Below are 22,372 nucleotides of genomic sequence, written 5' to 3' on the forward strand. Positions count from 1 at the left end.
GGTAGGGTTAAGGATAGTGTTTTTTTAACTTTTTTTAATGATATTTATCTTAATATTTATACTATATCTTTATAGTATCATAATACACACACTATTAGATTTTTTAGCTCTTATGTATTAGTTATATATTATTTATGTATGTGGTTATGTATTATTTAAAAACTAACTTGTTTTGACCTCACACTTTAGTTTTTTTTCTAGATCATCCTTGTACTATAAATAATGGCAACTGCTCTCATCTTTGCTTATCTTCCACACACCAGCATAAATGTGATTGTCCTGATGGAATGAGTTTAATGAGTGATGGGAAAAATTGTGAAAACAGCTCAACAATAAGTAATAATTAAATATAAATGTTTATAACTTAATATATTGAATTTAATTATTTTTATTAGTCAAAATTGTATTCTAAAAATTTTGCTGTTTTGAAACTAGGAAAAAACAACAACAAAAAAACAACAACAGTTTAACTATTGCTTTATAATTAACCTAACACACACACACACACACACACACATACACACACACACACATTCAATGTACATAATTTTTTACATTAATTTTTTACACAGATTTTCATTTTTTCAGCAATGACATTTTTCCAGTTTTCTTGGAACTTTTTAAGCAACGGAATATCTGGGCTTGTAGTTACTTGGCTGATTTTTGCTTCAAACACACTTTTTAATACTAGTTTGTAGACGTGATGATGGCAAGCCAAAATAAGCATACCTTTATTTAGTTTTTGTTTAAGTAGCACATATGCACCATTAATATGACCTGTATTGGAAGCAGTGGAATCACAACAGAGAATCTGTACTCTTTCCTCAATATTCCAGCTGATAATGGCATTCCAAACAGTCTGTACCTGTTCCCATCCTGATGAATTATCCAATTATGGCACAGCAATAAGTTGTTTGTTATCATCATACGAAATAACTATTGGCAGGCGTTCTTCTTTAGATTTACATGAGAGCCAGCAATAGTTTGCCATCCCAATGGACAGTTACCATATCTGGGATATTGTTTTAAAAATTAACTTTTATAGCTTCAGCCTGCACTCTTTGCATTTTAGTACGAATTCTATGGATTGAGGTCTTGCTTATAGAAAAGTCATCTGTGTTATGCCCTAGTGCATCAATAGTAGCTTCAATTATAAATACAGAGTCTCTCACAATTATTTGCCATCAATCTAATGCGGCAACCAACTTTAGTGTTATGAAATTTTTCTGCATACAAGTTTTATCAGGCTGAGAGGAAGTCTTTCGTCTTTTTCTGTAAGTTTTTGTCCACTTCTTCTAAGTGACCAGATCAAGCTGGTTTTCTTTGGCACTCCAAGAAAATCCTATCTTCATTTATTTTAATTAGCTGAAGCACATCAGCATGGTTATTCAAACGTTTTTTTTTTTCTCACATTTTTTTGCAAATCTCTTCAAACCTAGTATAATAAACTAGCTTTTCAACACAGTTAAGTAATGGTTTAATCGGTATATTTTCCTTTTTCCAAGTAAATAATACACTTATGAATAGTAAGATTTGCACTTTCATTGACACTTAAATTTACTTTATGAATAATATAGAATAAAATTTCCAGTACTTGTCCATTAGAGTTTTGATCCAATGATTTGATGCTTCATGTCTTCTATTAAAAATATCTCCTTTCTAGAACTTTGTAGCTCCACTAACATGTTGTCTTCTCAAAAGTAATGCTTTTACTAATAAAATAAACAAGTAATAACAAGGAAGCGATGCAAAATTTTCGTCGCACAAGACAAGCACAGACAAGTTTCACTGCAAGTTGGCATGGGTTATCGTGATCCTAAATAGGCAAATATTTATTTTTTAATGAGACCATTCAAACAAAATAAGAGGGTACATATTAAAAAAAGATCACTTTAACTTTTTTGGAACACCCTAGTATATATACATAATAGAAGGTTTTGTATAATATTAAAATATATATATATATATGTATATGTATATATATATATATATATATATATATATATATATATATATATATATATATATGTATATATATATGTATATATATATATATATGTATATATATATATATATGTATATATATATATATGTATATATAGATATATATGTGTATATATATATATATGTAAGTATGTATCTATCTATCTATCTATCTATATATATATATATATATATATATATACATGTGTATATATATATATATATATATATATATATATATATATATATATATATGTATATATATATATATATATATATATATATATATATATATATATATATGTATGTATATATATTTATATATATATTAGGGCGGTTCATACTTTTTTTTTTAGAGTTGCTAATCTGGCTATGGTTTAAAAAGTTGCTCTAGGTGCTACTTATTGTAAAAAGGCCAAAAACATTTAAAACAACAGGTGTCTTGTACTTGCAACTTTACCGCAAAGATTTACCCTTTAATGGCTTATAGCTAAAAATATAAGAAATTCATCAAGCACTTAATATGATACAGAGGCCATATCCATGGCTAGCGCAAAAAAGTATTTTTTTGGGGGTTTTATAAGCATTTTTTGCTTACTATAAAAAAAAGTTAAAAAAAAAGATGCACCCCCTTAATTGCGGCCCTGTCAACGATAAGGGGGTGTTATCGACGTTGAAACATAAAATTCACTTAAATGGTGAAGTTCTAGATATTATTAGTTCAATGAAACAATATAATCAAACGTAATTTACAAAAAGTCTGATTTACAGCTAACACTAGGTAGTTCTGTTCTTGATGCAGTACACTGTAAAATCATTCCATGTCGCGATTCATGCCCAAAAACGGTTGAGCTTGCTGCAGAGATATCTTGGATAGCACGCTCAACTGCCTGAGAGTGACAGGGTATACCAAAAATGAAATCAAACTTACAGTGTTGAAGTTTTTCACTTTCAATAGCTGCTAGCAACGGTGGTGGTGTGAGGTTAGCTGTAGTCCAGTCAATCATATCAACGTAAGTCAAAGCATTGGCGTTTAGCTTGATACTTGACTTATCATAAACACGCACAGAAGAACTACACGAAGTACTTCTCAAATTAATTATTTTTTCACAACAGAAATGTCGGACAGAATCATCATTGTCACAAACACCAGAAAGAAGAATGTTTTCGGAGTGGGCAAAGTAGTTGTTGTTCTGCAACACAGGCTCTAATATTTTCCAATCTTCTGCTCCAAGCTCATGACACTGCTTCAGCAAGTAAAAAAAGTTCTTTGCACCATCAGCGCAAGAAGGATGACTCTTGATATTGAACCATGAAGGAGCGTAAACATTTACTATAAAGCGTACAATTTTGTATAGTGATGGGGAACAGACTTCTTTTGACATATACAATCTCAAAATTCTGTTGGCTTTTGTCAGCCACCTAGCATGGTTTAAATATCCTGGCATTGCGTTCTGTAAAGACCTAATTTCATCACTATTTGTATAACCTTGCTGCACTGCTAAGCATGCTCTAAGAAGATATATTTGATCTGTACTTAGACTGTTCTTAACCTCATCATTAATCTCAACCACTTTTCCTAACATAGCTTTAAACTTTGAAATTGGTAAATCTTTGGGGTCAAAGTCTAGCGCACTCATAATTACACCACTGGAACTACTAGGACCTCTTGTACATCCTCCATCAATAGCAGAAATGTATTTCCGAAATGGTAGTTCATTAGCATGCAACAGGCAAACAAGCCATTGCAGTGGTCTTGCAACGCCTTTCTCTAATTTTCAAATCACACCATTTTGTTTGCCTGTATTGGTTACTGTACCGTCACAAACAACTGCTAGTAGCGTACTTGCTGAATTTGTATTTGCAATTATCGATAATATCTCATTTGCAACGTCAACTGCTTTACCTGTTTCTGGCATTACATGATCAATGTAGTTATTGTTTGGAAATGATACAATAACATAATGTTCTTCCTTTATGCTTCTACGTATACCAGACTTCTCAACAAAAGTTAAGTCTTTCTTCCCATCAAATCCAATACAAATTAGTTCTTGCATCTTGGCAGCATGCTTAGAAACTTGTTTCTGCCACCAAAGACCTCTCTGACGTCTAAGTTTTGCAGGATCTATTGCAGTTTCTGCCGACAATAGCTTCATATCTTTTAGCACTGCATTCACTACAAGACAAGCTTCTCTGTTACTAATCTTGCATCTGTCCAAAGCTTTGCACAACTCCGGATATTGTTTCATGTTTCTGGGTGCTGCAACACCATCATCAGATTCACCACTGGAAATTTCATAATCAAGAACTTCATCACCCATGTTTAGTTAAAGTTCTATGTCCTCACCACCATCATCATCAGCATCATCACTCATGTTGTTGTAGATATAATTTATTTTTGTCTCATATTTTATTTTCTGATTGCGCTCAAATTTTAAACGTTTGACTGCTCTCATTTCTTTCTTCTGCAACATACCTGTAGCTTTTATATCTATAGCACCTATATACATTTTCCTTTCAGTTTTTTGGTCCAACCAGAAAGACCATTCTGTTGGAGGTATTTTATGCGACAGTGGACAAATACATTGTGAATTCTCTTGTATACCGCTGTCAACACATTTACAAGTACATATATCAAATACAGTTTGTAATGATTTCAAACAGTCTTGGTAGTTGATGGATGTCTTCTTAGAACTGGGATATTTAGCAAGACCCTTAACTTTATCAATCAATTTCTTTATACGATTGACTACACTCTTTGTGTCAATTACTGGGATACTCGCAGTGTTGTAGATACTTACAACTTCATGTGCTACAGCTGTCACTCTCTTCTGCATACAATCATATTTATTGTGCTTTAAGTAGTAGTCATACAGTCTGTAAACATCACTAGATGTAGGAAGTTGATTTTTTTTTATAACTGCAGGCTGCCCCAGAACTGAGTGTTTAGTCCCAAGTCTTGTGCTGACGGACACCATTTATTAATACTCAATACAATTGAAACCAACTTGTCCAAACAATATCATATAACAATTAGAAAAGATTGATTATAAACAACTGATTGAAATAAACCCTGTTGTAGCAAGAATCAATTACCACTTTTTTTAAACAATCTAAAATATAAAACAGAACATGTTAAACACATATATTACCGTAATACAGGGTTTGATGAGGGTAAATTTACGATATGCTAGGATTACTTTTGGTTGAGTTAAGGTAATGTATGATTAATTTATGGTTACTTAGACTTATCTAATCTCATTTCATGTACCAGCGAATGTAATATAAACTAAACGCAGTGAACACTAATAAGAATATGCCTTTATAAAATTGATATATGTTTTCACATTATTTCCACATTTTCAACTACAAGTTGCAAGTACTTACTGAGCTTAAAATTTAAAAAATCTTATGGTCCCTAAATTTTGGACCAATAGAACAACTTTTTATGCTATAGCCACAAAAAAAAAAAAGTATGACCCGCCTTAATATATATATATATATGTATATATATATTTATTTATATATATATGTGTATTTAAATGTATGTATATATATATGTATATATATATAAATATATAAATATATATATATATATATATATATATATATATATATATATATATATATATATATATATATATATATATTGAATAATATAATAGCAAATGAGTTATATGATATGCTATTATAGTTTTAAAAACAAATTTAAAACTATAAATTAAAATTTTAATGAAATTATTGTTTAAACCTTTTTTTTGTTTAAATATTTTATCCTTACCTTTAAATCAGTCAAAATTTTTTTCAGCTCCAGGACCTTGGGATGTTTGTTCTATGCCAAGTGATCACGGATCTTGTCAAAATGATGAAATAAAATGGTCATTTAACCCTCTGACTAAGTCATGTCAGCAGTTTTTATATGGTGGTTGTGGAGGAAATGAAAACAATTTTGATTCAAAAGAAAACTGTGAAAATGACTGTGGAGGTAGTTTTTATTTTTATATTTTTTTATTTTTTATTTTAATAATTATTGTTTGGTAATTTTTATCTTTAAAAGAATTCATTTTATTATTTATATTTTTTATTTTTTTTTGCAATTTTTTTTTGCTACGATAAAACAATCTTAGAGTTATGTTAAACTTAAGTTGCAACTTCAGTATTCATCATTAGTTGCATTTTTTTAATGTCACCTTGACGAAAAAAGTTACCTTGAAGCTAATATATGAACTAATTATTTATGACTGCTTAGGAATAGGGAATATCTGCAAATTTTTATTTTCTCAGAAAAATCTAGACATTTTTAAAACAATTAAAAGCTTGATATATAACTAGTACCTATGTAACTGTTTATATAAACTGTAATTTTCAAAGTGAAGTTATTTTTTGAGTTGCCTAAAAGTAGTATATAATGTTGCACAAAAACAACAATCAAGTACTGTGCAACAGAACAAAGATATTTGGTCTGAAAATCTGGATTGAATTCAGTTGTGGGCATAACCAATATTTTCTAAGAAACTACATCACTATGAAAAAATATATTGGGTTTTCCATATATTTCAGATCAATTAATGTGAGCAAAATTCGGCAAGGTGTTGAATATTTTCAATGAATTCTTTAAGAAGAGAAAATACCATATTCTAAATGAACTTTGTGATAATATTAATGTTTATGGTCAGTAGTTATTTATTAAAAATAAACAACTTTACCACTAACTGAGAAGAAAATAAGTTCACCTTTCAAAGTTGCAAATGCTGACTTCTGAATCAGCCTCAACATCAAAATTTTTGTATTACAGTCATATTGTACAAACATTTGTTACAAAAGTGAAATTATATTCAAGATCAGCTGCCAGTTCTAAGTGATCAAAAAGATAAGACTTTACTTTGCAAGACAGGAGTATAAAGTTGAGTTTATTAATGTAGATAAGAAACAAAACAGGATCATAAATAGAAGCTTGAGGTACCCCAGAAGTTACTGGAAATGAAGAGTGTTGTCGTTCAAGGATGACTTTATTAAAGGTTTTAAAAAGAAATGATATGATAATATCTAAAACTTTTCTAGATACACCAAATGAAGCAAGTTTATTGGGAATAAATGCCAAACTTTATCGAAAGCTTTAAATATGTTAAGAACAATAGCCCTAGCCTCGCCGCCTCCGTCTAATGATTTCAGTAACAGCTGTTAGCAAGTCAGCATCCCGTATTGATTTTCATTTTGACTCAAGATGGGATGTGAAAAATTTGTTGATCAAAAACTCGAAGACCTTGCTAATAATTGATAGAAGACTGATCAGAAAATAGTTAGAGGGGTCAGAATGTTCTCTAAAGTTTTTAAAAATTAGAAGCATTTTCAAAATACAACTGAAATATTTTACATATGACATATGAAAAGAATATTGAATTGCGATTTAGCAATGGAAGAGTGATTTTAATGTCTAACATTGGGTCAGCCTGTTTAATTAAAATGGAAGGAAGAGTACAGCCATAAGATTCAAGAGTCAAATAAGAAGAAAAGTTCATTGCAAATAGATCTGCCTTATCCTTGGAAGTGTTAATAAGATATCTATCATCTCACAAATTAGAGATGGAATGTTAGACTTACCAATGTTGCTGTTAAAAGATTTTCCAAAAGTCTTTAAAGCCTTACTTCTGAGATAAGATATGAGATTTAGTGAACTTGGTATAATGGATCAGACAGCAGCTTTTTACATTGGATCAGACAGCACCATTTTACTTTGACTTAAAAATATAGATAGGTGTTTGTTCTCAAGAGAGTTGTTCTTTTGTAAAAGATGAAAAAATTGATTTCCATTATATATTGCAACTCCACAAGAAGGTGAAAACCACGGAGTAAAATGGGGGTTGACTGGATCTAAACCACAACTTTTCAAGTCTTCCATCAACCATATCCTTGCTCTTTAACTCTATCCTTTTTTTTAATAAATAAATACATATATATATATATCATATATATATATATATATATATATATATATATATATATATATATATATATATATATATATATATATATATATATATATATATATATATATATATATATATATATATATATATATATATACATATATATATATATATATATATATATATATATATATATATATATATATATATATATATATATATATGTATGTATGTATGTATATGTATATATATATATATCTACTACTTTATATATATATATATATATATATATATATATATATATATATATATATATATATATATATATATATATGTATAGATATATATATATATATATATATGTATATATGTATATATATATTACACTGATAAACAAATAAAATTTTATTGTGCATATCTTGTTAACTAGGTGGTTTTTTAAAACAAATTAAATATGCTGATTTCAAATATGCAAACCATTTTTCAGCATCACGTCAAGTTGTAAAGATATTTGGGTTCAAATCTTTAGTATTTAAGGTAAAGTCCCTAATATTGTCGAATAAAAAGTTATTCAAAAGTATGTCAACCTGGGTCTCAAAAGAAGCGTATTTTCATAGAGATTTTAGAAAAGATAAATATTTTTACTTAAAATTTATTGACAAAAAAAATTATGTGAAAAAATGCTAAAGACTTTTAAAAAAATTTAAAAAAAATGTTTCTCAGCAATAATACAAAAAGTACTTATTTTTATTACAAACAAATACCATTTTTAAAATCTCTATGAAAATACGCTTCTTTTGAGACCCAGGTTGACATACTTTTGAATAACTGTTTTTTCGACAATATTAGGGACTTTACCTTAAATACTAAAGATTTGAACCCAAATATCTTTACAACTTGACGTGATGCTGAAAAATGGTTTGCATATTTGAAATCAGCATATTTAATTTGTTTTAAAAAACCACCTAGTTAACAAGATTTGCACAATAAAATTTTATTTGTTTATCAGTGTTATTGCTATATATATATTAATTTATTATTGCTCTGTTCTTCAAGAGAACATTGAGCACTCTATTTGTAGAATGCATTAATATAATTTATATATATATATATATATACATATAGATGTATATATATATATATATATATATATATATATATATATATATATATATATATATATATATATATATATATATATATATATATATATATATATATATATATATATGTATATATATATATATATATATATATATAAATATATATATATACATATATATATATATATTTACCTTTAGTTTATATAGGCCAGTATCTTTGGCAGAAAAAGCATTCAAATAAAGGCATTCTTTACACACATTTAGTAATTTCAAAATAGTATTATAACAAGCTAAACAACTGGTTTAATTCCAAAAGGTTCCCAGGTTTTTTCTTTCCCAATAACAGGATAATTAGTGTCAAAGTTTTGCTGTATAATCGATATCTTGTAATTTTAACCAGAATGGTTTCTATTAACTAAAAATATATTTTTTCTTTTCTTTGGTTTTGTCCAATTAAATTTTTTTGGTTTAAAGTTTAGTTAGTATATTCTTTAATATATTGCCCAAAGTTAAAAATTTTAAAAATTCGATGCTTTATGGGTAACCTACATTCTAGACCATTCTACACTCTATCTTATATATGGGTAACTTACATCCTAGACCTTTTTATTTTTGCTCTGTTTTTTCAGGTTACTTAAAAATTGCCAAGTTTGTGCTATGCTTGAAAGGAAAACTAAAACAAAGATATTATTATTAACTACATTTTTCATTTATATAACTGCTGATTTTCATCTCCCAGTTCAATGTCAGAAAATATAAAGATAGCATGATATTTTTATAATGTATAAAAAATAATTAAGCCAATATAGCTGTAATTATCACACTCTCACTCTTATGTTTCTTCTAACTGCTTGTCTTTAATCTCTTTTGGGTGATTATCACCATGATTGGTGTAATCATTGCATTTGCTAAGGTCTGTGCAAATTACATCAGCTTTATTACAAGAAGACCTTTTTGTGGTGTTACCACAGCTGGTGTTACACCAATAACAATGAATAAAATCAAATCTGGTGCAGAAGCCAATTCTAAGATTGGTAATAGAACCTTGATCATAAAACCAATCATTTACTAAAGAACTTACTGGGTTAATCACTGATGTAATTGATCATTAAATTTACCAGGTTAAAATAATCTGTAACAAGCTGAATTTTTGTTCAACCCTGTATAAATTACTATATACGGGCTTGAATGTATAAATTCCAGATATTTTTCCAGCATTTATATTAGTTTATCATATGATAAACTATGTGTCTGTTTCTATGTATCTATGTAATTATGTAGGGCACTATCTCTACCCTCTGATATTCTATATTTTTTATACCCTGCTTTAATATAGCATTAGGCCCCAAAAACTTTTTATCCACCACAATGAAAATTCAACAAACGTTTTTGTATTGCTGTTCATTTCTTTAACTTGATTTCATAATTTTAATATCACTGGCGCAATTGAATATCACCGGCACAATTAAATATCACCGGCGCAATTGCAAAGTACAAAAATTAATTTAACAATATTTCAAAACACTGAAATATTTCTATGTAACTATTACTTTTATGTAACTATGGTAATGATTCATGTAGTATTTTAAAAACTTTTAGATGCTTGCTTTCATAGGACTTTGAAATCTTTTCCTTTTTATTTATCTACTTTACTTTCTTTAAAGGAACATCAATTTTTCTTACTGTTTTACAACAAACTAGGGATATAAATTTTTCCCACTGTTTTGCAACATTTTGTGTAGTACAGTAGATCGTAAATTCTTGTACACCTTTTATATATATATATTTATATTTTATATAAATTTATACATATGTGTATATATTTTTATTGTTATTTACCTCCCCAAAGCTGAGAAGACCACTGCAGTCATGGAAGCTACTTTAGTTGTGGTTACAACCCTCTCTCAAATCTATAACTCTGAAATACCAACCTTGACAAACAAGACCTCTGCGCTGAGAAACAAGTTGATCCCCACCACAGCCCTGGTACTACCAGGGACGCGGTGGGGATCAAACTCAGAACTTCTTGCTTATGAGGCAAGCAATCTACCACTACACCACTACCGCATTGTGCTTTAATAATAACTAAAAATACCTAATTGCGCACATTTTTCCTGTTCTGCATACTTTGTTTACTGATCTAATTTATGATTTATTCTAAAACAATGTATTAAATTCTTCTCCAATTTAAACGTTTTAACTTTGAAAAAGTTTATTTTTACAAAGGTAACATTTAAAATCAAAAATTAACAAAGAATTTGTAGAAGTATATTTTTCTATTTTTTTTTCTCCCAAAATAGGACATTGAATTAGTCTAATTCGGACATTTATAATTTGTTGTATTATAAATGTCATTATTGTTTGTTCTTGAGTAAAATCTATGACGTAAAGTTTTTTTAGATCAAAAGCTAGCAATAAATTGCTGCTGACAGCGGACCCATAAGAAAGCAACTCTCTTAAATGCAAACTTCATTATTCCTTCTGATTATACTCGAAAAGCAACAGTCATCGCAAGACAGCGCAAGTTGAACAGTGCAAAAAAAGTGTAACAAAAAAAAGTAAATGTGTACAAGCAACGTGTAAACGTGTCTGGTGATGCTCTCACTGTGAATTTTTCTATGTTAATTGCAGTAGCATAGAGAAAGGAGGAAATATTGTCTTTAAAAGTTAAAATAATTGCTTTGAAAGTCTAATTTTTAATCAGAGACACCATTAATGCTGTCAATTAGGCAATATTTATGTTTCATGATCTAAAATGCGTGTTCAAAGTTATTGTTTAAATTGTAAGCAAATATGCAGTAAATATTAGAAGTTGGTCAGGGAAAAATAATTAGACCAAATGTACAAGTTTCACTTTTTTGTAATGAACAAAATTGTTGAAAAATTATCTATTATGTTAACAGTAACTATTATAGTCCAAATGTTATTTTCCTTTTTTAATATGAAAATTCCATTTATGAAAAATAAGTTTATAGCAATTCATAAACCTGCCTTATGGATAAGATTATTTTAAAGTATATAAAAGCTACAAATGCAAGATTGCAAGTATCACACAAATAGCGATTGCAAGATTGCAAGTGAAATTGCTTCCAAAACAAATGCATAGCAAAAGGAACATATAAAGTATGTAATTTGATTTTTAACAAAGTTTAGAAATAAGTTTGTAAAGAAAAGTTAGCATCTGTTAAATTCATCATTGGATATGTCTTTATGTCTTCCCAATATTTTTCCACTGATATTGAAAAAACTCCTGCTACCCAAAACAATATCGTGCAACTTAAAAAACATTTAAATTTAAAAACTGTTAAATTTTTACGCTACTTTTGATTACTTTAACTTAAATAACGTATTTTTGCACACATAAACTTCTAACATCTTAGTTCTATTTAAACAAGGTTTAATTACTTGACACATACAACTTTAAAAAATTACTATGAAAACTAAAGAAAAAATCAAGTATTTTGTTTGGATTCCCCTCTTGACTCATTACTATATCTCTCTCTCTGTCTCTTTCTGTCTCTCATTTAATAAACAAACTTTGCATTATGTGTATGCATCTTCAATTTGTGTTTTGTCTCTCTCTCTCTCTCTTTCTCTCTCTCTCTCTCTCTCTATATATATATATATATATATATTATATGCGGTAGTGGTAAAGCGCTCGCTTCATAAGCGAGAGGTTCCGAGTTCGATCCCCACCACGTCCCTGGTAGTACCGCGCTCAACTTGTTTCTCCGCGCAGCGGCCTTGTTCCTCAAGGTTCTTGTTTCGGAGTTATAGAGTTGAGAGAGGGTTATAACCACTATTAAGTAGCCTCCTCATCTGTAGTGGCCTTCTCGGCCTTGAGGAGGTGAATAACAAAAAAAAAAAAAAAAAAATATATATATAAATAAATAAATAAATATATAAGATAAGTTTATAGCATAATGCAAAGTTTGTTTATTAAATGAGGGACTTTCCCATTCAATGTGTAGGGCTTCTTTCATCTTCAATTTGTGATTGGTTGGGGCATTATCCAAAATCTCAAAAGAATCACAGTTAGCCAGATTTTTGCAATTAATGAATAAATTTAAGTGCTTAAATATATGAGATTGTTCTCACTTTTATAGTGCTCATTTATTCTAGTTGCCAAATGTCTGGAGGTTTCTCTAATATAACTGGCATTACAGCCAGCGCAAGAAAATTTATAGACAACATGTGATTTAAGCAGTTTAGGAAGTGACTCTTTTAAGCAAAAATAATCTTGTATTTTATTAGTAGTGAAAATTAATTTTATTAGAACATCCTTGCAATACTTATGAACAATTTTTGAAATTTTCATTTTAGTATAATTAGAGTACATTCCAATGTATGGAAGCTAAGAACTAAAACAAATTAATATAACTAATAGGTGTTACTCATATAGTTAAAAACTAGTCAATGGAGTGATACCTAAAAAAATTAATATTCATGAAAAATATACTCAAATAAAAATTTCTTAATTTTCGTTCAATTGAGAAGAAGAATCTTGGTAAAAAAAGGGTATTTAGTTAAAATCTTTTTTTTTATAAATTTTTTTTTATATTTGGTTCCAGTGAGAAATACATCGATGTTTTATAGAGAGCTTGCCATATTTGATAGAGTTAAAAAAAGGAAGTTTACAAGTCAAAATTTTCAGTATTTCGAGTGTAATATTTGTGTGTGTCTCTTGTTTTAATAAAATAATTATTGAATGAATTTGGTAGTTTATTTTGAAAATAGTCAAACACAAAGAAACAAATATAAAACTTTACAAGATCTTGAAATTTTAAATTCAGAAAACCTATTTTGGATATTAGGTTGTAAAGGAGAAAATGTCATAATTCTTAAGGAAGTGCATTGTAAACTGTTTATACGATGTAATAGAAAACTACCTTTTTGACCCCAAACAGTGCAACAATAACTTAGATGTGAGGAGAACAAGAAATAGTAAATTAATATTAAAACTTGTTGGGGAACATAGTATCATATTAATGACAGCATACTATTGGCGAGTGAGAGTTTTTTATTTAATTGAATTAGTTGATAGTACCATGATAGGTTTTCGTCAAGAAATACCCTGAGGCATTTTATATTTTTAGATGGGAAAAGTCTTTTACCTTTAATTCTAGTTTTCACATTATTGCTTTTTTTTTTTTTTTGGAGGGTGAAAAATAAATTCAGTTTTATTGATATTTAGGTAAAGACGGTTATTATTTAGCCAATAACACAAATGATGGAGATCTGAATCAACTTTTTTACAAAGCTGTAACGATTTATTTATGCATAGAAGATTTGTGTTGTCAGTGAAATGATGAACAATCGAATTATTTATGAGTAAGGCAGATAATTAATATATATTAAAAACAGTAAAGGTCCTAGAACAGAACCCTATGGGACACCATACTTAATAGCTTTACATGTGGATTGAAACCCATTAATTGAAACAAACTGAGTACGATTGTTAATATAGGATGAAAACCTATCATTAGCCATACCCTGTATACCATAGTGATACAACTTTTCAATTAAAATCTTATATATAATGTATTTTTTACCTGATGATTGCAAAACGCCTGAAACCTCTAATAGTAAAAGTTATGTAGTTATTTTTATTTATTCTTGTCAAAAAATCTATTATATATATATATATATATATATACATATATATATATATATATATATATATATATATACATATATATATATATATATATATATATATATATATATATGCACACACACGTATATATCCTAGTAAACACTTGAACGTGTATATATATATATATGTATATTTATATATATATATATATATATATATATATGTATATATATATACATATATACATATATACATATATATATATATATATATATATATATATGTATATTTGTATATATATATGTATATCTATATATATATATATCTATATATATATATATATATATATATATATATATATATATATATATATATATATATATATATATATATATATATATATATATATATATATATATATATATGTATGTATGTAAATTATGTTAGTGTATTTTACAAATAGAGTGCTTAATGTTCTTAAAGAACAGAGCAATAGTAAATTAGTAAAAAACACTTATCTAACTTTTTTCTTTTTTCTTTTCAGGAAGAGTTTTCTTCCTGATGATCCAGCAACGGTGAAACTTTAAGTTGAATAAAAAAAGTTAGATAAGAGTTTTTTACTAATTTATATATATATAATTTATATATATATAATTTATGTATATATAATTTATATATATATAATTTATATATATAATTTACATATATATAAACATATATATCTCCCAATAAACACTTGAACGCCTATCAAACCTCTAAACAATGTTTAGACAGATTTCAAATTTTATTAAATTTTTATGCTTAAAAAATATTTTTTAATAATAAAAATAATATTTTTTAGTAATAAAGCATAAAAATTATTAAAGCTTAAAAGCTTTATATAGTTCAGAATTTTATAAATGTTTTACAGTTTTAATAAAGTGGTCAAAAAATGTAATTTAAGATGTAATTTTTAATTTCTATTTTTTTAAGTGTTTATAATTTTTAAAACCTAATCTTTAAAAATCAGGTTTAAAAAAAGTTTGGGACTTGAAATGAGAGGTGAGTTTTAACTTTGAGGGAAACTCTTTTCCATTTGCTAAATAGCTGTCACATTTTAGAATTAAGAAATACATTTTTGTGTAAATAATTGAAGTTTTTTCATTTTTAGAGAATTCATGCAATCCTCAAAGTTGTAACAATGGTGGTTATTGCTCTAACATAAGTTTATCCAAATGTTCATGTGTAGATGATTGGTTTGGTACTTTCTGCCAAATAAATACAAGTATATAGTAATGTATTTTATACTAAAGCAAAATAAAACGGAGTAGAAATTTTCTAAATTATTTACCACTTGTTACAACAATTAGGTAACAACTAGTTACCTAGTTGTAAAAGTTGATTTTTAAAAAAGCCTAAAAATTAGAAATGTTGCACCAATCTGTAAAACATATTTTTCAGTTTGATTTTAAACTCTTATTAATATCAAGAAACAAAAATATATTTTACTCTACTTTCCAAGGATGAGAGTCCCACTACATTTAAGAATTCTACTAGTTTCGTTTGTTTGTTAATTTGTTTTCTTTTATTTTCTTACAACCCTCTCTTAACTCTTTAATTCTGAAACATGAAACTTTAAAAAAATTACTAATTATAACAAATATTACTACCAATTCAATACTGCTATGATTACTATTACCAACGCAATACTGCTATGATCACTATTACCAAAGCAATACTACCACAATTACTATTATCAACGCAATACTGCCACAATTATTATTATTAACTCAATACTGCCACGATTACTATTACAAATGCAATACTGCCACGATTACTATTACCAGCGCAATACTGTCACAATTATTATTACCAACGCAATACTGCTATGATTACTATTACCAACGCAATACTACCACAATTACTATTATCAACGCAATACTGCCACAATTATTATTATTAAGGCAATACTGCCACGATTACTATTACCAATGCAATACTGCTACGATTACTATTACCAACGCATTCCTGCCATGATTACTATTACCCGCGCAATACAGTCACAATTATTATTACCAACGCAATACTGCTAAGATTACTATTACCAACGCAATACTGCCACAATTATTATTACCCATGTAATACTGCTACGATTACTATTATTACGATTACTAATACCAATGCAATACTGCCACGATTACTATTACCAATGCAATACTGCCATGATTACTATTGCCAACGCAATACTGCCACAATTTCTATTACCAAAGCAATTCTGCCTTAAAGTGGCAAGTGGCTTAAAGTGTAAGAATGAATTTCATACTTCTTGCTTACAAAGTTTTTAAATATTTTTACACTAAGACACTGTTTAAAAAATATACATGACTGACTCATTGACTGACTGATTGGCTGGTTTAAATATATATTATTGGTAAAAGACACAAAAAAATGTTTAACTTCGAAAAGGATTAGAGTGAAAATGTAAAATAATTAAAAAGTTGAAACTCAAATTTAGCCTCTATATTAGCATAGAGGCTCTTTTATCTGAACATACTAAGCATAGAGATTGACTCTTTATTTTAACATAGTGGACATAGAGATTGTCTATTTATCTGAACATAGTGGACATGTTTATGTGGATGTTTATTTATAGCTGATTTCAGACTTAAAAGTTGAGAAAGAAAAAAATAATTTATTTTTATATTAAATGAGTGAAATAAGACTAATAAATGTAATAATGGTAATAATAGCTTCAACAATATTTTAAGTGGAAAGAAGAAAACTATTGATGATGTACAAAGACAATATTCAAAATTAAATTAAGTTATGAAATAAAAAAATATAAACACATTAACAGCAACAAACAACAACAAATAACAAAAGCAAAACTAATAAAAAGCACCAATAATAAAAAACTCACTCAGTAACACAGTAACAGCACACAGTAAGATCAAATAAAATAATGTTCCATTACAATAGACCCAATCCAGAGAAACATAAAAAATCAATAAACTTAAATAAAAACAAAAAAATAAAAATATTTTATTGAAAAAATTTAAACTTTTACCTTATTTTTTATACAAATTTTATTCAGTTTATGTTAAAAATATTTTTTATTTTTTTGCAAATTAAGTTCTTTTTTTTTCTAAATTACTTTTATCTACTTTCTTTAAATTTCTTCTTTACTTTGTTTTTTTGTTATGTTTTGTATTGATTTTTAATATTTTTATGCGTTGCACTTTTTTTAAGTCTTTTTTTTTTAAACTCTTTTTCTATAATATGTTTTGTTATAAAAACCATCATTCAGGAGACTAAAAAAGTTGTAATAAAAAATTTGTAAATGTTTCTAAACAATCACAAGTTAAGACTATCTCTGGCCAACTGAAAACTTTTCTTTTTGTTAATTATTTGTTTTTGTTGCAAGGCAAAGTAAATAAAAAAAGACATTCTAGAATTTTCTGAAATTATTATTACTATATGAATTTTTCTTATCTTATATCAGTCTTTGGTTCATGTTGAACATAGTTTCAATCAAAGAAATAGTTTTGTCTTTTTTGATGTTAGTTTTTAGAGCATCTAGAGTTTTATTACAGATGGAAGCATGTATTCTGTGATAACCAGTACATAGAAGCATGTGTTCTGTGATAACCAGTACATGGAAACATGTAGACATTTTTTATCTTTATAAGTGACAAAAACCTTGTAGGCCAGGCGCAATTTTAAGATTTTGATTGTGTTAATTCATGTTTGACTGAAGTTGTTACCTTTTTGTTGTATGACTTTGTGCATCTACTCTGTACATAATAGCTACAAAATTAGGGTTAAGATAAAGAAAAACTAAAAAAAAAAAGTTTACAATGTTTTCTTTCTTGATAAATTCAAAGTTAAATTCGAAATAAATTTAGAATATTTAAACAGAATGTTTCAGATTAAAGATTACGTAAGATTATTCAAAGATTATTCAGAAGAAAATTTTAAAGTTGTCAAAACAAATTTGTTAGGTTAACTTCACAAAGATATTATTTTTGATATTATTTACTATTTTACAAAAAGTTTTTCCAGCATTGTAAGTTAGAGACAACAAACTTATTTTTTGTTCCAACTGTTTAAAGATAATAGACAATAAATATTGTTTTTCCTTTAAATTATTTTTTTCAGAACCAGAACTATTGTATGTAGTTATACAAATTGGAAGTAAAAATGTATGAATTTTTTGTCATAAATGTTTTGTTTTCTATTTAATGTTTATTAGTATAAATGTCTTAATTTTTACTTATTTGAATTTAAAAATTTTAATGTATAAAATCTAAATTTTGTTTTTATTTCAGGTCTCAATAGATGACATTTTAAATGCATTTGTTTCTTTTTTCTCATCATACTGTACAAATAATGAATGCTTATATGCTGAAAATTCCCGAAAGTAATTTTGTTTTTGTAAAGTTTTTTATACATTAAATAGATTTAATGGTCTAGGTGGCAAATCATAGTAGGGCAGCCAGCAGACATGCTTCAAATGTTATTGCTACTCAATTACATTTAAGTTTTTATTAAAAGTCAAATAAATTCCCTGTTCATAAAAAAAATTATTTTGAAACCATGTTTGGTTCAAAAATATGCTAGTATGAATGACATATTTTTTTTTGGAAAAAAATAAAGACTTTATGTTTTTACTCTTAATTTGGAGACTTGGTGTTTAAAACTATAATACTTATAATAATAACAATGAAAATCATTTTTAGCTATTACTATCATTACAAAAGCAAAGTGTTAGAATAGTATTTAAACTTATATAAATATTTTAAAAAATTATAAAAATTGCATTAATTATGTCGAAAAGTAAATTATTTATATATATATATAAATAAATAAGTAAAATTTAGTAAGTAAAATTTAGCAAGGTTTTTGTGATTTTAAACTGAAACTTTCTTACATTTGAAAAAGTCAATTAATATTTAATTAATATTAAACTTATATTTAAGGTTGGCACTAGTAAACTTATACAGAATATATATATATATATATATATATATATATATATATATATATATATATATATATATATATATATATATATATACACCGCTCCAGATATGACATCAGTATTCCATACAAAGATTTGAGATTTATAAAAGATTTGAGATAAAAAATAGAGTAAGAAAATGGCAAGTACAATAAAGAGGTGCAACCTTAGCAACCTTAGCAGACGTTAATTTTGCAATAGATTTGATATACGGTTTATAAGAAAGATTGGAAATAAGAATAAATCCTAGAAGACGAAGGGTAGGTGATTCATCACATACATTACCATTCATAAATATAGGATGATCTAGATTGTTGCTGATTAGCTGAAAAAAAATTTAGTTTATTTAACTTAAAGTTCACCAGCCATTAAGAACCCATGCTGTAGCAGAAGTGAGGTTCTTTTCAAGCTCAAATGTCCCCTATAAGCATTCAGAGAGTGTTGGCTTCTTATCTAGACAAAAATAAATGGTAGTATTATCAAGGAACAATGCCACCTTAGATGTGAGAATTTCTGAGAGATTGTTAATGTAAATTTAAAAAAGTATAGGGCCAAAGATAGAACATTGAGGAACCCCTGAAGTTACAGGACATGAAGAAGAGTGCTGTCCATTGAAGGCAACTTTTATACTATGATTGGTAAGGAAGGATTAAATAATCTTAAAGATATTACCAGATACACAGTAAGAAGAAAGCTTATGGAGAAGACCAGCATGCCAAACTTTATTTAGATTTTTGTTCTATAAAATGTTTTGTTATAAAAACCATCATTCAGGAGACTAAAAAAGTTGTAATAAAAAATTTTAATAAAGTTTGGCATGCTGGTCTTCTCCATAAGCTTTCCTCTTACTGTGTATCTGGGAATATCTTTAAGATTATTTAATCCTTCCTTACCAATTGTTGTATAAAGAGCGATAGCCTTAACCTCTTTACCTATATCTAATGCATAATAAAACTGTAGAACAGCTGTAGAACAAGAAGATAGAAATCCAAGTTGATGATCAGAAAGTAGGTTATTAGATTCAAGATAAGAGATTAAGTGTTTGTTAATTATAGACTTAAAAACCTTGCTTATGATAGTAAGAAGACTAATGGGACGGTAGGTAGACGAGTCAGATGGCTCTCCAGAATTTTTGAAAATAGGAATAACAGATATCGCCACTAAGGCTGGAAAACAAGATTCTGATAAGCACTTATTTAATAGTTTTGAAAGTATAGACAACAGGTTTAGGGTTATTTGTTCTGATCATTAGTTTCTTCAAAAGCGATTGCAGAAATTCAGTGTTCTTGTTATACTAGTTGGAATGATCACATCGTATCTTTTAGTGCCTGTTATATAATAGACTTACAAAATCCTTTACCAATGACTTAATTAGGCTTATTTATTATTGTCAAAACAAAGGCTTTATTACCTGAGTTTGACCCGTTTGAAATTTTGTTGAATTTCACTTAACTAGCTGAATATCAAATATGCCCCAATCTAATAATACTGTTTTAATAAAAAGTTTTTACAATATGTTATAAATACTTGTGAGTTGTATTTTAAAGAGTTTTCAACAAGTTTGTTTTAAATACTTGTGAATTGTATTTTAAAAAGTTTTTAACAAGTTTGTTATAAATTCTAGTGAATTGTGTTTTAATTATAATTCAAATATAATTAAAGTATAATTTCAAAAAATATGTTATCTACCTTTTCTCATGTGTTATCTAGCTTTACTTATGTGTTATCTACCTTTTCTTAAACAACTATTTTCATAGCCAGACATCTATGTAAAAACATTATTTGGCATTGTACAGTTATTAAAATAAGTTTTTTGACTCTTGGTAAGTATTTATAAAGTTTATTTATAATTAAGTTATTTACAAAATTATATAAAAAAATTTACACAGTAAAATTAAATTTTTTTTTTTTTTTGTAAGATAGTGTTAGGACGTAAAGGTCTTTGTCAGTTATTATGAACTTGTAAATAGGTTTGTTCCAAGGTAGTTAATAATGAAAGTCTCTTTTCTTTTGTACCTTATAAGTTTGATTTTTGTTTTAATTAAAATCTGTCTGGGTGTTAGACAGCCCAATGGCAGAGAGAGAGAGAGAGAGAGAGAGAGAGAGAGAGAGAGAGAGAGAGAGAGAGAGAGAGAGAGAGAGAGAGAGAGAGAGAGATTGTTTTATATATGTTTTTTCGGTTTTTTTAATTTTAAAATTTTTGTATTTGTTTAGACGTCGTTATTCTACAATGAATGTATCATTTACAAAAGATAACTTCTATATATCTCAGTTTCAATACAAAAATGATTTCTTAAATATTGTATTTGCGATTGTTAGTGCAATGGATGGTGTTATGAAAAAAGAAACTACTGAAGCGGGTTTTAGAAATTTTAAAAGTAAATTTGAAGATTTTTTTAACGTTTCGTTACTTTATGTGGGCGGCCTAAAACATGGACAGTTACAGAGAAGACGTGAACATAATTCAGTATTTGTACCTGTAATTGTTAGTTTGATTATTGTCATAAGTGTATTGTTGATTTTGCTAGTTTACCTGAAGTATAAAAAAAGGTATTATACTAATTATATATTTATATTTATATGATGATGAGGATGATGATGTTGGTCATGATGGTGAGAATGATGCTAATGATGATGATGCTGATGTTAATGATGATGTTGATGATGATGATGATAATGAGGATGATGATGATGATGATGATGATGATGATGATGATGATGATGATGATGATGATGATGATGATGATGATGATGATGATGATGA

The 22,372-nt window shown here is 27.3% G+C and overlaps 1 protein-coding gene across 2 annotated transcripts in view; it reads left to right on the forward strand.

Annotated features, from left to right (window-relative positions):
* The window catches only part of LOC101237437 (low-density lipoprotein receptor-related protein 4), an 88,408-nt gene that overhangs the window by 65,173 nt on the left and 863 nt on the right, over nucleotides 1–22,372 (forward strand). Inside the window, exons 9-14 of one of the 2 annotated variants that reach the window (XM_065794078.1) lie at nucleotides 202–336; nucleotides 5,792–5,968; nucleotides 15,760–15,873; nucleotides 18,747–18,790; nucleotides 18,917–19,008; nucleotides 21,823–22,158. In XM_065794078.1, the coding sequence (XP_065650150.1) occupies nucleotides 202–336; nucleotides 5,792–5,968; nucleotides 15,760–15,873; nucleotides 18,747–18,790; nucleotides 18,917–19,008; nucleotides 21,823–22,158 (898 nt within the window). The remainder of the gene's footprint in view (nucleotides 1–201; nucleotides 337–5,791; nucleotides 5,969–15,759; nucleotides 15,874–18,746; nucleotides 18,791–18,916; nucleotides 19,009–21,822; nucleotides 22,159–22,372) is intronic. The other variant, XM_065794079.1, reaches the window with a different exon arrangement.

Source organism: Hydra vulgaris, chromosome 03 (assembly GCF_038396675.1).
Source record: "Hydra vulgaris chromosome 03, alternate assembly HydraT2T_AEP".
Classification (NCBI taxonomy): Eukaryota; Metazoa; Cnidaria; class Hydrozoa; order Anthoathecata; family Hydridae; genus Hydra; species Hydra vulgaris.